At 45.2% G+C, this 13458-nt stretch overlaps 1 protein-coding gene across 1 annotated transcript in view; it reads right to left on the bottom strand.

The window, feature by feature from the left end:
- Positions 1-13150, bottom strand: part of mxd4 (MAX dimerization protein 4) — a 33531-nt gene extending 20381 nt beyond the window's left edge. Inside the window, exons 1-3 of the mRNA XM_061830822.1 lie at positions 12926-13150; positions 12320-12419; positions 7461-7490 (exon numbers count right to left, since the gene is read on the bottom strand). Of these exons, the coding sequence (XP_061686806.1) occupies positions 7461-7490; positions 12320-12419; positions 12926-12989 (194 nt within the window). The 5' untranslated portion in view covers positions 12990-13150. The remainder of the gene's footprint in view (positions 1-7460; positions 7491-12319; positions 12420-12925) is intronic.
- Positions 13151-13458: the final 308 nt, after the last annotated feature.

Raw genomic sequence — 13458 nt, 5'->3', positions numbered from 1 at the left:
GCTACAACCTTATGAAGAATGACATTTGAGTGAGTTAACCGCAAAGGCCACATGGGATAACGACCCAAATAAAGGCCCCCCCTCACCACCACCACCGCCACCGCCACCAAAAAAAAAAAAAAAAAAAAAAAATGCCTGAAATATCGCTGTGTTTCTGTACTGCCTCTTCATGTCACAAGTCCTGAAATGACCTCGCCTCCATTCCGGATGGTGCGCAGTACGCAATCTGCATTTAAACTATCAGACGTGCAACCTTCCACATAAACAGCGGGTCACAGGAGAAGATTTATACTTCGCAAGAGGAGGGACTGGCACAGATGAGTGTTGGCATAAAGGCCGGATAAGAGCGATAAAGGCCTTCTGTGAGAGTAGGGAGGGTTGAGTGCTGAAGGGTGGGGAGGAGGGGGGGTGAATGCCGCGCTCCCTTCTCCTCACTGCCTCAGGTTTCTGCTGACTCAGAGACTTTTATGGGGTGAAAAGTAGAGGTGGAATAAGGAAAAGGTAACAGAAAAAGCAGATGTGGCCTGTAGAGCTCGAAAAAGAGAGCAGAAATGAAGGAGGTGCAATAATAACAATGGCATCGCTCGGAGGCACACATGCATTCCATTTTTAACTCGAGGTGGGGAGAAGACCCCCCAAAACCCCAAATAAGTCATTTATCACAGCTGGGAGTTAGAAGATGCCCGGAGAGTTAATTTAATTACAGGGAAGCTTAGAGTGTGGCCAAGTGCCCCCGAAGTACATTTAAATTCAAAGTCCGACAGTTGCTGCACAGTTGCCGCGCTGGGATTTACACTCGCACCTTCTTCTTCTTTTCCTTTCGGGTTGTCCCGTTAGGGGTCGCCACACCGTGTCATCTTTTTCCATCTAAGCCTGTCTCGTGCATTAGTCCTCATGTCCTCCCTCACAACATCCATCAACCTTTTCTTTGGTCTTCCTCTCTCTCTTTTGCCTGGCAGCTTCATCCTCAGCACCCTTCTACCAAGATACTCACTATCTCGCCGCTGGACCTGTCCAAACCATTGAAGTCTGCTCTCTCGAACCTTGTCTCCAAAACATCCAACTTTGGCTGTCCCTCTGATGAGCTAATTTCTAATCCTATCCAAGCGAGAACCTCAACATCTTCATTCCTGCCGTCTCTAATCCGCACATCATGGTCGGCCTCGACGCTGTTTTATAAACTTTGCCCTTCATCCTAGCAGAGACTCTTCTGCCACATAACACACCAGACACGTTCGAGACGTACAATTTGCAAACTGAGTGAAATATACGGGAGGAATATCTCTTAAAAGTCACACAAAAGGTCTGTCGAAGCCGTTAATCATGAGTGATGTCAAGTGATGTGTCAGCAGACCTCCGCACACTCTCATCTCATCTCAGCGCATGTCTGAGAGCTCATTCATGGCATGAGTAGTTGTGATTTGGGGGAAAATATATTCCTGACGGGGCACAAAGGTGAGTCCAACCAACTTCTTGGGCAATGTCGTGAAATTTTTGCATTTCACACGAATAACATGAGCATGAGACACGAAAATCCACATAAACCCAATGGAATGTGCCAATATTATGCATACCGCCATTTGTTCGCAAATTTAGAATGCTTAATGTTTTAAACTCTTGCATTACATTGGTAGTTAACCTATTTTTAAACTTGTGTGTCAAGTAATTTCAAATAATTAGGTTAACACCAACGGGAGGAACAGATTATTACTTTACAACATGTACAGGTCAACCGGTGTCCCATCACGGATTTATGTTGGGCCGTTAAAAAGGTTCCATTGTAAACTAGGATAACGAAACTAGTCGGGCAAACTTTGGACATCTCGCCCCGTCATGTGCGCTGTCAGAAATGAAAGCAAGAGCAAACACGGGCGGAGATAAAAATAAAGGTGTAAATCTGCCAGTCAATTGAGGGAAGCAGCGCAAACAAAGCGGACCTTCAGCTGCACGCGAGTGGACTCGGATTTCCAGTAAACAGGTGACATGCTGGAAATCAACCTTTGCGGATTCACCGCCGTGTCTCGGTGTCACAAGAAAAAAAAAAAAAAAAAAAAGGAAGCGCGCAGCAAGGACAAGTCAGAAATGGGAAGGAAGCCAAGCCGGTGGAGACGAGCCACATGGCTTTTTGGTTTCACAGCAACAGCTAAGCACATGCTAATGCATGCCAGTTCTGCAGCCACAAAAAAAAAAAAAAAAAACAGCCAAAGTCCCCGATGACATGTTTAAAGCAAGAGCGTTACAGCTGCACTCGGGCTGCAGCAGATAAGCGGGTCGCATCAGGTCACGCCCCCCCCCGGTCGGACGCCCGCCTCACTCTGATAACAGGACATCAGTACGAAGCAGGCCCTCTCTTCAGCTGCAGACAGCTCGCTGAGAGCCAGACGCTCTGCTATTAATAATGTCAAGAAAATATTTGCAGAAGCACCTTTCAAAAAAAAAAAAAAAAAACACTGCTGCTAGCTTAAACTCTTCAACAAGCACTTTCTATTAAAGGATTGTACATTTCCAAGATGTATCTCACAATTCAGATGAAGGACAGGTTGATTAAGATGAACGCCGGCGAAAATGACTGCTATTTTGGTGAAAGAAATCAAAGCGACACGGTCGTGGCAACACGCTCCAAACCACCCGACAATCCTAATTGGGATCAGCGCAGCTCCTTAGACACTCACTTCCTGCATCCACAAGAAATTCGACTCCGCTAGTGAGAGCAACTCGGGGACAACAACAAACAGCCGCTTTGACAAAATGTGTGTACATTTAGGACATAAAAACACAAGTACAGAACTATTGCGCGTAACGTGTTCACGGTGATACGACGACAATTGTACAAATGGCGCAGACAGTCCTCATTCGGGGTCTTCCGGACCTCCGCACAATTTAGAGTCTTCACTGAAACTAAGGCGCATGTTTTTGGAAGAGCGGAGGAAAGGAACCCCACACAAACATGGGAAGATTAAGCAGACTGCACACAGAGATGTTCTAACAATTCAAACCGAATTCCAAGTTTTGAGTAAACTATCATCAATCGATTTTTTTCAAATCTGAGTGAGTGGGATGTGCAAACCACCACCTCAGCGTCCTCTGTTGGATACATGCCATCTTTAAACGTATATATTTTTAAAATGCTGATGTACCAATGGTGATGTATGCATGATATTACTAGTCAACAAGAAAATGATAAAATGATGAAAAGGGAACCTCCTGTGGGGTGGTTAAGACACAGGCCGCTAAAGGAGCTAATTCGACATTTCCTGCGCAAGCTACTTTCAAAATTATTTGGTTATAATAAAAGAACAGTAGCAACAACGGGAAATAATTTCCATCCATCCATAATCTACTGCTTTTCCGGGTCGGGTCGCAGGGGAAGAAGTAGCTTCAGCAGGGATACCCAGACTTCCCTTTCCCCAGCCACTTCTTCCAGCTCTTACGGAGTGATCGCGAGGTGTTCCCAAGCTAGCCGAGAGACATAGTCTCTCCAGCGTGTCCTGGGTCGTCGTCCTCGGGGTCTCTTTCTGGTGGGACATGCCCGGAACACCACACCAGGATCCGAATCAGATGCCCCAGCCACCTCATCTGGCTCCTCTCAACGCGGAGGAGTAGCGGCTCGACACTGAGCCCCTCCCTGATGACCGAGCTTCTCACCCTATCTCTAGGGGAGAGCCCGGACACCCTGCGGAGCAAATTCATTTCGGCCGCTCGTATCCGTGATCTTGTTCTTTCGGTCACGACCCGCAGCTCATGCCCAAAGGTGAGGGTAGGAACGTAGATCGACCAGTAAATTGAGAGCTTCGCCTTTCGACTTAACTCCCTCTTCACCACAACGGACCGATACAAAGTCCGCATCACTGCAGACGCCGCACCGATCCGTCTGTCGATCTCCCGCTCCATTCTTCCCTCCACTCGTGAATATATAAAATAATTTCATTTGTTGAAATCGAAACGTTGCAAAACGTAGCAAATTCCCCCGACTCACTCACGCTACGGAAGTTAGCGTTTCGACTGCAACAACGGCTTAAAAAAAAGACCAACCGGTTTGGAGAATGACAACTGAAACGCTGACTTGATTTGAATCCTCGCATCTCACCCCAACCTTGCATTTATTTTCCGCCTCATCCACCACGTGGATGTCGACTACAAGGAAAGCTCAACGTGAGAGAACAAAGACCGTGGGTGAGTCAGGACTGAAATAGCAGCGCCACCCTGGAGTGATTCTCATGGCGTGAGGGTCAGGCGGTTGAGGTTTTTCCTGAAATGATACCGGCCCGGCAGCAGATTAATCGCTTAAAAGACGATCCAAGGCGGCCAAATACTTATGAAACTGGTTCAGCAGGAAAGCCGATGGCTTACGTTGCGTTTATGAATCAAGAGCAGACTGACAACATCAACTGAGCCATCACATTGATTTGTTTCATTTTCTTGGGAACGTGTCAAAGACTCATTCTTCTTTCTTTCAAATGTTCTTTCTTCAAACCAACTCTAGAACATCGAAAGATTTACAATAGGGGGAGAAAAAAAAATACACGTATGAGTAACAAATCCATAACGCGAATTTGATTCCAAAACAAATCGAGCCTTTGCAGCTGTTCGGTCAAATATTTGGGCTTGATTGCCTTGAATGCTTTCATGTTGACAACTGTAGTTTGAGACTACATGTGCAGACACTTGGACCAAGCGTGTTAGGAAGTATTTGGACAGGCCTTGCTTTTGGCGTACCCTTCGTATGAATTTTAAAAAAAAAAAAAAAAAACAGATGTAATTTTTTTTTTAAAGGTCCTTCTACCCTAAACTGCAAAATGTAATTTTTTTTAAAACACGTCAGAATACACTATTTTATTTTTACTTAGCATGTGTCAACTAGCGAAACAGTAGCCTTTTGTTTCTGAGAGCGATTGCAAATTTTGGATTTGTTTCTTAGTTAGCAAGATGACGCAGAACTAAAATAACGTAGCCTGCTGACAATCACCTGAAAAAAAAAATCCACTTTTTCTTCACTTATTGCCAAAGGTCTGCACAGTATTGAGTTCCCGTGATTGGTCGTTTCAGTCTTGTGGCATTGACTTAACACTCGACTGTTTTATGCTTTTTATACAGTGAAGAAAATAAGTATTTGAACACCCTGCTTTATTGCAAGTTCTCGCACTCGGAAATCATGGAGGGGTCTGAAATTTTCAAAGCAGGTGCATGTCCACTGTGAGAGAGAGAATCTAAAAAGAAAATCCAGAAATCACAATGTATAATTTTTTAACAATTTATTTGTGTGATACAGCTGCAAATAAGTATTTGAACACCTGTCTATCAGCTAGAATTTTGACTCTCAAAGACCTGTTAGTCCGCCTTTAAAAGTCCACCTCCACTCCATGTATTATCCTGAATCAGATGCACCTATGTGAGGTCCTTAGCTGAATAAAGATACCTGTCCACCCCATAGAATCAGTAAGACTCAAACTTTTAACGTGGCCAAGACCAAAGAGCTGTCAAAAGACACCAGAGACAAAATTGTACAACTCCAAACGGCTGGAAATGGCTACGGAGAAATTGCCAACCAGGACGGTGGAAAAAGGGTCCACTGTTGGAGCAATCATTAGAAAATGGAAGAAGCTAAACATGACGGTCAATCTCAATTGGAGTGGAACCCCATGCAAGATATCACCTCGTGGGGTTTCAATGCTCCTTTGAAAGGTGAGGAATCAGCCCAGGACTACATGACAGGTCTTGGTTAATGACCTGAAAAGAGCTGGGACCACCGTTTCCAAGGTGACTTGGTTGGTAACACACAAAGACGTCATGGTTTGAAATCATACATGGCATGGAAGGTTCCCCTGATTAAACCAGCACATGTCAAGGCCAGTCTTAAGTTTGCTAATGACCATTTGGATGATACAGAAGAGTCATGGGAGAAGGTTTTGTGGTCAGATCAGACCAAAATGGAACTTTTTGGTCATAATTCCACTAACCGTGTTTGGAAGAAGACGCATGATGAGTTCCATCCCAAGAACACCATCCCTACTGTGAAGCATGGGGGTGGTAGCTTCATGCTTTGGGGGTGTTTTTCTGCACATTGGACAGGATGACTGCACTGTATTAAGGAGAGGATGACCCCGGCCGTGTATTGTGAGATTTTGGGGAACAACCTCTTTCCCTCAGTTGGGTCGTGGTTGGGTCTTTCAACATGACAATAACCCTAAGCACACAGCCAGGAAAACCAAGGAGTGGCTCCGAAAGAAGCACATCAAGGTTCTGGTGTGGCCTAGCCGGTCTCCAGACCTAAACCCAATAGAAAATCTTTGGAGGGAGCTGAAACTCCATGTTTCTCAGCGACAGCCCAGAAACCTGTCTGATCTAGAGAAGATCTGCGTGGAGGAGTGGGCCAAAATCCATCCTGCAGTGTGCGCAAACCTGGTGAACAACTACAGGAAACGTTTGACCTCTGTAATTATAAACAAAGGCTACTGTACCAAATATTAACATTGGTTTTCTACTTATTTCCAGGTGTATCACACAAATAAATCGTTTAAAAAAATCCTACATTGTGATTTCTGGATTTTTCTTTTTAGATGATCTCTCTCACAGTGGACGCGCACCTAAAATGAAAATTTCAGACCCCTCCATGATTTCCAAGTGGGAGAACTTGCAATATAGCAGGGTGTTCAAATACTTATTTTCTTCACTCTATGTATTGCTGTGGACTTTTTTTTTTTTTAATATGATTGCTGTGGACTTTGGACTTGTTTAGACTATGAAGCAGGCAAAAAAAAACCCAAAAGAATAATGCTTTTATAATACCCATGTCTGAGTGCCATTAAAACGCAAGCGATGATGAGGAAAACGGCTAAAGTGGCATTACTGGAATGTGTTGACGCGCGCGCGCGCAGGGGCGTCACATCGCTCTTGTCCACAACCACGCCCGTGGTCGGACATGAGGTAAACGTCGTGTCTCAACACCTGCGGCGTAATCGCACTTCTTCTCCGTCATGTCTTTAAATGGAATATGCCCAAGCATGTTCGCCTCGGCTCGGCACGGCCAATCGCAGACATGTGACTGACTAATCCTTCGACGTGGACGATTGCGTGTGTCTCTCACACACACGCACAGACGCACGCGCACAAACACTCGACCTCGCGCACCCATTGCTGCCTCTGCTCACGTGCTGATAGTCACATCGGCTGGTTCCTAAATACTCCTGGCCATGCGTTTTTTAACCATTCCATCATTTTCACTCCAATGGTGCCACACTTCCATTATATATCCACACATTATGGGATTCCCCCGCAGTTCCGTACAATGAAGCGAAACCAAGATCACATCTGATCAGTAGACACCAGACTCAGTGCAACTGATTGCATCGCTGGTCCTTTGAAGAAGGTGCTTGTGGCATCTGGCGTCTACCTGCGGCCATTCACTCCACTGCCGGTTACAGGGACAAACGCACGCGGAAGAACCAGAAACGCAGCCTCACCTGTGCTTCTCCAGCTCGTTGTGCGACGACCTGAAAAGGAACAGACAGAAGATAAGGATGAGTCTCAAAAATATAATGTGTATGTTTGGGCAGACGACACCCTCGGTGAACTAGAAGAATATCATCGTTCATTCTGACGTCAATGGCGTTCTATGTGACAGAAGAGTCTACGCTAGGATGAAGGGCAAAGTTTACAAAACAGCGGTGAGGCCGGCCATGATGTACGGATTAGAGACGGTGGCACTGAAGAAACAACAGGAAGCAGAACTGGAGGTGGCAGAAATGAAGATTTTGAGGTTCTTGCTCGGACTGAGCAGGTTGGATAGGATTGGAAATGAGCTCATTATAGGGACAGTCAAAGTTGGATGTTTTGGAGACGAGGTTCGAGAGAGCAGACTTTGGTGGTTTGGACATGTCCAGAAGCGAGAGAGTCAGTATGTTGGTAGAAGAGTGCTGAGGATGGAGCTGCCAGGCAAAAGAGGGAGAGGAAGACCAAAGAAAAGGTGGAAGGATGTGGTTAGAGAAGACATGAGGACAGTGATCGGCTTAGATGGAAAAAGATAACACGCCGTGGCGACCCCTAACGGGACAAGCTGAAAGGAAAAGAAGAAGATTCTGACGTCATTGGCATGGGTACAAAAAAACCCCCAAACAAACTCGAGCGTGCATATCAGCCTCCAGCGTTGCCCACACGCACAAATTGCATCCATGCTGACCGTGCTGCCGTGTAGATAACAACGAGGCCCTCAGACGTCTGGAGGCCCAGAATTCTACAAGGGTGAGGACTATTCTGAGAAGAGCCCACCCCCCCTCATTATGATATGCAGACCCGGGAACAGCGAGGGCACTGCGGGGGCCTCTTGTTGACGCGGCCGTCACGGATACCATGGCAATAAAAACAAAAAACCGGGACAACAAAAAAAGCGTGTAGCGGGAGGTAGCTGGGGAGCACAACAAGCCCTTTCATATCTCGAGACCGGTCTGAGGGCTCTTGTGTTGGCCGAGCAGCGGTTCCCACAGCTGTGTCGTCGAGCGCGGGGCATCTGTATGGCGACGCCGCACCACGGGATACGAGGGAAAAAAAAAAAAAAAAAAGTGCTCTCTGCTCAAAGTCTTCATCGAATCCCATCGCTCACGCAGACTTTTAAAGGTTAATATGGAGACACTGTTACATGTTATGTAATAGAATGGCGTGCAAATGAGCATGTGAACTGGTGTCATGAACTTATTATATTAGACAGCTCGCTTTTTTTTTTTTTTCCAGCAATTTGATTCCATTCCCGGTGCGACACAGAAGAAGGTAAAAATAATTTCATCATTGCGTTATGGGGAATAATATCCTCTTTGATGCAACGATCCCACAAAATTGCAGCATCAGAGCCTTGACAGAAGATCTGGACTTTAGCTGTTATGCGGAGATCGCGCACCCACGTCACTGAAGTCATGTGACTGGCCATATTGCCGGTCGAGCAAAGCATTCTTCGATGCTAAGTCGGTTGGAGACGACACGGAAATATGTCTTGGAGCACGACGCCCAGAGTTTTGTCCGATACCGTGAAACATTTCGAAGGTAATAATAAACGAAGGCACGTGGAAAAATGAGAGGCACTTGGGATGGAGGACCCATTTTTAATGCCGAAGTCGACGTTTTCGCCAATAAGAAATTGGACTGTTAAACCCGATCCACGCATGGATCTGGTGAGTAAGTCGTCCAGATTTATACGGAAGAGTTTCAGAGCGTAGAAAAGTCTGGACGCATACAAATACGTCGTTGCTGGATCTGTTCCCAATCGAGACTAAATCCCACATAGTGATGGAGCCACTCAGATTTTTAATACAAATACCAATATTTCAATAAAGTACTCAAACTCGCATTCATTAACTATGACTGGAAAAAAAATAAAGACAGCGAGTCGGCTCTTCCGTACACGAAGCGTGTTACGGCCACACGTTAAACTTCGTAAACCTCTCCGTGAGAGAAGTTTTTTGAAAAATATGCCTGTGAGAGACTTCAGCCCATGTACACGGAAGCGTGTTGCGGCCACATGTTAACCTACTAAACCTTTCTGACAGACGGTTTATTTTCTTTTTTGAAATATGCATTGGACTCGTTTGAGAACAATGCATATTAAAAAAAAAAAAAAAAAACAGTCGGGGAAAGATTTACCTAAGATTAACGTGTGGCTGCAACACGCCTCCGTGTACATTGGAGACGACTGTCGTTTTTTTTTTTTAAGCGCATTGTTCTCAAATGAGCCAACTTGGCATTATAAATACTTCTTGAGAATTTGAGATTGAGAGGAATAATTCCTACTTTTACAGTCGTGTGTATTTGGTTGGGCACCATCTATCACGTTTAATTGCCGAAATCCATCGATACTTTCTGGTCTTTTCAGCTGGTATTCCATAGAATGACCTCTTTGCATATCTGTCTCATCTGTTGTGACAACCAACAACACAACAAGTCTCGGGCATTGTGAATATTCGAACTCCGGTTCAATGTCCCCCGCCCGGTCGAGCAGCCCTTTTTGACCGGCGATATGGCGCCCTGAAAATGGTGACCTCACGTGCACGAGCTCTCCAGAACCCAGCAAAGGTCGGATATTGCTGCAAATATGTTTATTTTCGCACAACAGCAAGGCTTCCTGAAACCGAATGACGTGTGGTCTGAGGTATTAAATATGTGTCGGGCAGCGGTGACAATGCATTTCAAAAAACGGGGAGAGCCTCTTGTTTCATAAAAAGCTTTTTTGAATGTGGCAATTTTTGGTAATTGATCCGCGCTGCTATGTTTACAACTACGTGGCAAACAAGGGAGGGCAAAAACAAGTCTGCCGAAAGAGGCCGAGTGGGTTGATGTTTCTCACAAGCGTGTGGAATGAAAAAGGAATAAAGAAGCGTGTGGGTGTCTGTTTCAGCCACCACACCCACCTGTCACTTTGCCACACATGCCCCTCACCCACTCACACACACACACACACACACACACACACACGCACACACACACACACAACTGTGTTATGCTGTCAGACAGAAACCGGAGGAATGTGGAAGAGCGTAGATTGTCGGACAAACCTGGTGGCGTCAAGCGTACGCATCTGCACACCTCAAAGTGATACGGTCGAGTCATGTCTGAGCATGGGTCAAAACGCTACAGAAAGCAAAACTAACGATAACAACAACGCTGATATTGACATATTTGGTCAACTTATAAGTAATACAAACTACTATTTCTCCATCTAATTTCCGCGGCGCTCGTCCTCGTCTGGGTTACGAGCGAACCAGCGCCGAACACAGCCGACTTTGGGCGAGAGGCGACATGAACAAGTAGACAAGCAACCACCTAATGGACAATTTCTATCAACCTAACAGCTTGCACATTTTTTTTGGGGGGGGAGGGGTCTGTGACGAAGCCAGAGAACCTGGAAGGAAGCCACGCAACCACGGGGGGGGGGGGGGTGAAACATGCAAAATCATTAAATATTTTCAAAGAAGAATGCGGGTTAGGGTTGATGTATTTGGAATTTGGGACCAAACCAAGAAAAAAAACATGTTCGTTGTTATTACTATTATTTTTATTAAGAGTAAATATATAATAAAATGTGTAATGGTGTGACATTTTTTAAAATAAAATAGTATAAATTAATTAATAAATTTTAATAAAAATACTATAATCATAGAATGCTATTTCAATTACAGCCATATATGAAAAAGTGTTTTTGATGGAGAAAAATTCACCTTTACAGTTGCTTGCTTAAAAAAAAAAAAATCATATATTATTATGAGATGTGTACAGTTGCGCTATTAAAACGACATACCCTGACACAATTTGTAAGATGTTCGCCGCACTTTCAAGAAAACCTGTGCAGGTAAAACTTCCATCCATCCATTTTCTTTGCTGCTTATCCTCAAGAGGGTCGCGGGGAGTGGTGGAGCCTACCCCAGCTGTCAAGGGGCAGGAGGCGGGGGACAAACTGAACTGGTCGCCGGCCAATCGCAGGGCACATCGAGACAAACAGCCGCACTCACAATCACACCTAGGGGTAATTTAGAGTGTCCAATTAATGTTGCATGTTTTGGGGATGTGGGAGGAAACCGGAGTGCCCGGAGAGAACCCAGCATATGAAAAAAAAGTGTTTTTAATGGAGAAAAATTCAGCTATACAGTTGCTTGCTTGAAATAATCATTTAACATTGAGATATGTACAGTTGCGCTAATAAAATGAAGAATTTGTAATCTGCGCAGGTAAAACTGCGAAATTGTTGGTACTACTGAGAAAATCCTGTCAGAGTAAGTGAATTTATGAGCACAACTGGAGGTGTGAATGCTTGCTGTTTTTTCTTGTTTTTTTTTTTAAACAGCAAGTGCTCAAACAGCACGACATGCAACAAGGGAGGGGGGGGGTAAGAGGGTGGTTCCCCGCCATATAATGGGACGGACCCCCGTGTAATCTACTTGAATTTAGCATGCACATACTGTAGAAGAAGAAGAAAAAAACAAATCACATGAAGGGATTCGTGCAGAAATGAAAGGACTGCATGTAGCTCCTCTGCATGGTGGGTGTGTGTGTGTGTGTGGGGGGGGGCTTTAGGTGAGTTGCGCGTGTGAAAAGAGAAGGGGGGTGGAGGGGTGCAGAGAGCCTAGTTGACAGTGTACGCGTGGCAATGTTTATTAGAAACCAAAACAGTGAGCCCAACCCAGCCCCAGGCAGCAGAGAGAGAGAGATGGCAGTGTGCAGGAAAACAGCAACTCCTCCCTCCCTCCCTCCCTCCTTCCCTCCCTTACCCCGGACTGCTGCTCTCACACCAACACGCAAAGACGGAAAAGAAAAACACAGACGAGGAGCACGTAGACCTCACCTATTGTTGGGACTTTTTCTGCTGATCGGCGAGCTTTTCGTCTTCTTCCTGGAGAAGTCGCTGCTGTAGGGTAAAACCGAGGCGTAGCCGTGCTCCGCCTCTGTGGACACAAACAAATACAAACGTGCATTTTGAAACAAGTGGGTGAATACGTGAGCTGTGAGTCGTGGTGTTGTCTCATTAAAAAAAAAAATCAAATAAAAACAAACAAACATACGCAAACGCCTGCAATTTGACATGTCATGATGTTACAAGCTGATGTCACTGTTGTTTAGCCATTGCTTCTCCAGAATACAGCATTGAACCGACACATGACCCACAGTTTAACCATGGAATATAGAAAGGACAACAACAAAACCTTAATGATATTTGCCATAGCTATGTTTAAAAAAAGAAAGAAAGCTGGAAACACCGGGTCCACAGCACCCATCGTTTGCTCCACGTCCCATTGTCTATGGACAGTGACATCATACCTGCACCATCGAAATGTCAGTTCAAACTTCCTTCTTTTTTTTTTTTTGTGCCGAGCATACACCGCCACGCCAGTCGGATGTACTTCAAACTTTTAAGAGTTGCTGTCTTCGTGTAAATTTAGATTTTAAATACCTCTGTCTCTTCTCTCCAAGTATTCTGCAGCCTCCAGCAGAATTAGAAGGGAATTAAGTTCCATCTTGTTTTTGTCTTTAAAAAAAAAGGGGAGACAGTATATACACAAGTTTACATAAAGTGTTGGAATGGAAATGTTTTTTAAAAAAAAAAGTTTCAGTCCGGTATATGTACGACGGTATAAGCAGTTCTGAGTCTTGCCGACTCCAAACTACAGTAGCAACAACCTACAGCACCTAAAACTCAGTGCAGTGAATGATGTCACCCTCGCCCAATAGCAAAAGCGCAAAGGAGGGCTCTCAGTCTGACTTTCAGCCAATGAGTGAGAGGGAGGCGTCGGCGTGCAATCTGATTCGCCCGACGCCGGTTAAAGCGATCGAGGACATGCCCTAGCAACAGCCCGCCTTCTTCCACATGGTTGGTGTGACGTTTTGGAAACAAGCGACCTCTGATTGGTTAGGAGCGATTTGTGGGCGTTTCTCCGGGCTGGACTGGCCACTGTTGTTTTGGTAACCAAACTTCTTTGGCGAATA

Source organism: Syngnathoides biaculeatus, chromosome 9, assembly GCF_019802595.1.
Source record: "Syngnathoides biaculeatus isolate LvHL_M chromosome 9, ASM1980259v1, whole genome shotgun sequence".
NCBI classification, from domain to species: Eukaryota; Metazoa; Chordata; class Actinopteri; order Syngnathiformes; family Syngnathidae; genus Syngnathoides; species Syngnathoides biaculeatus.
This window is presented reverse-complemented; position numbering and strand designations above follow the sequence as displayed.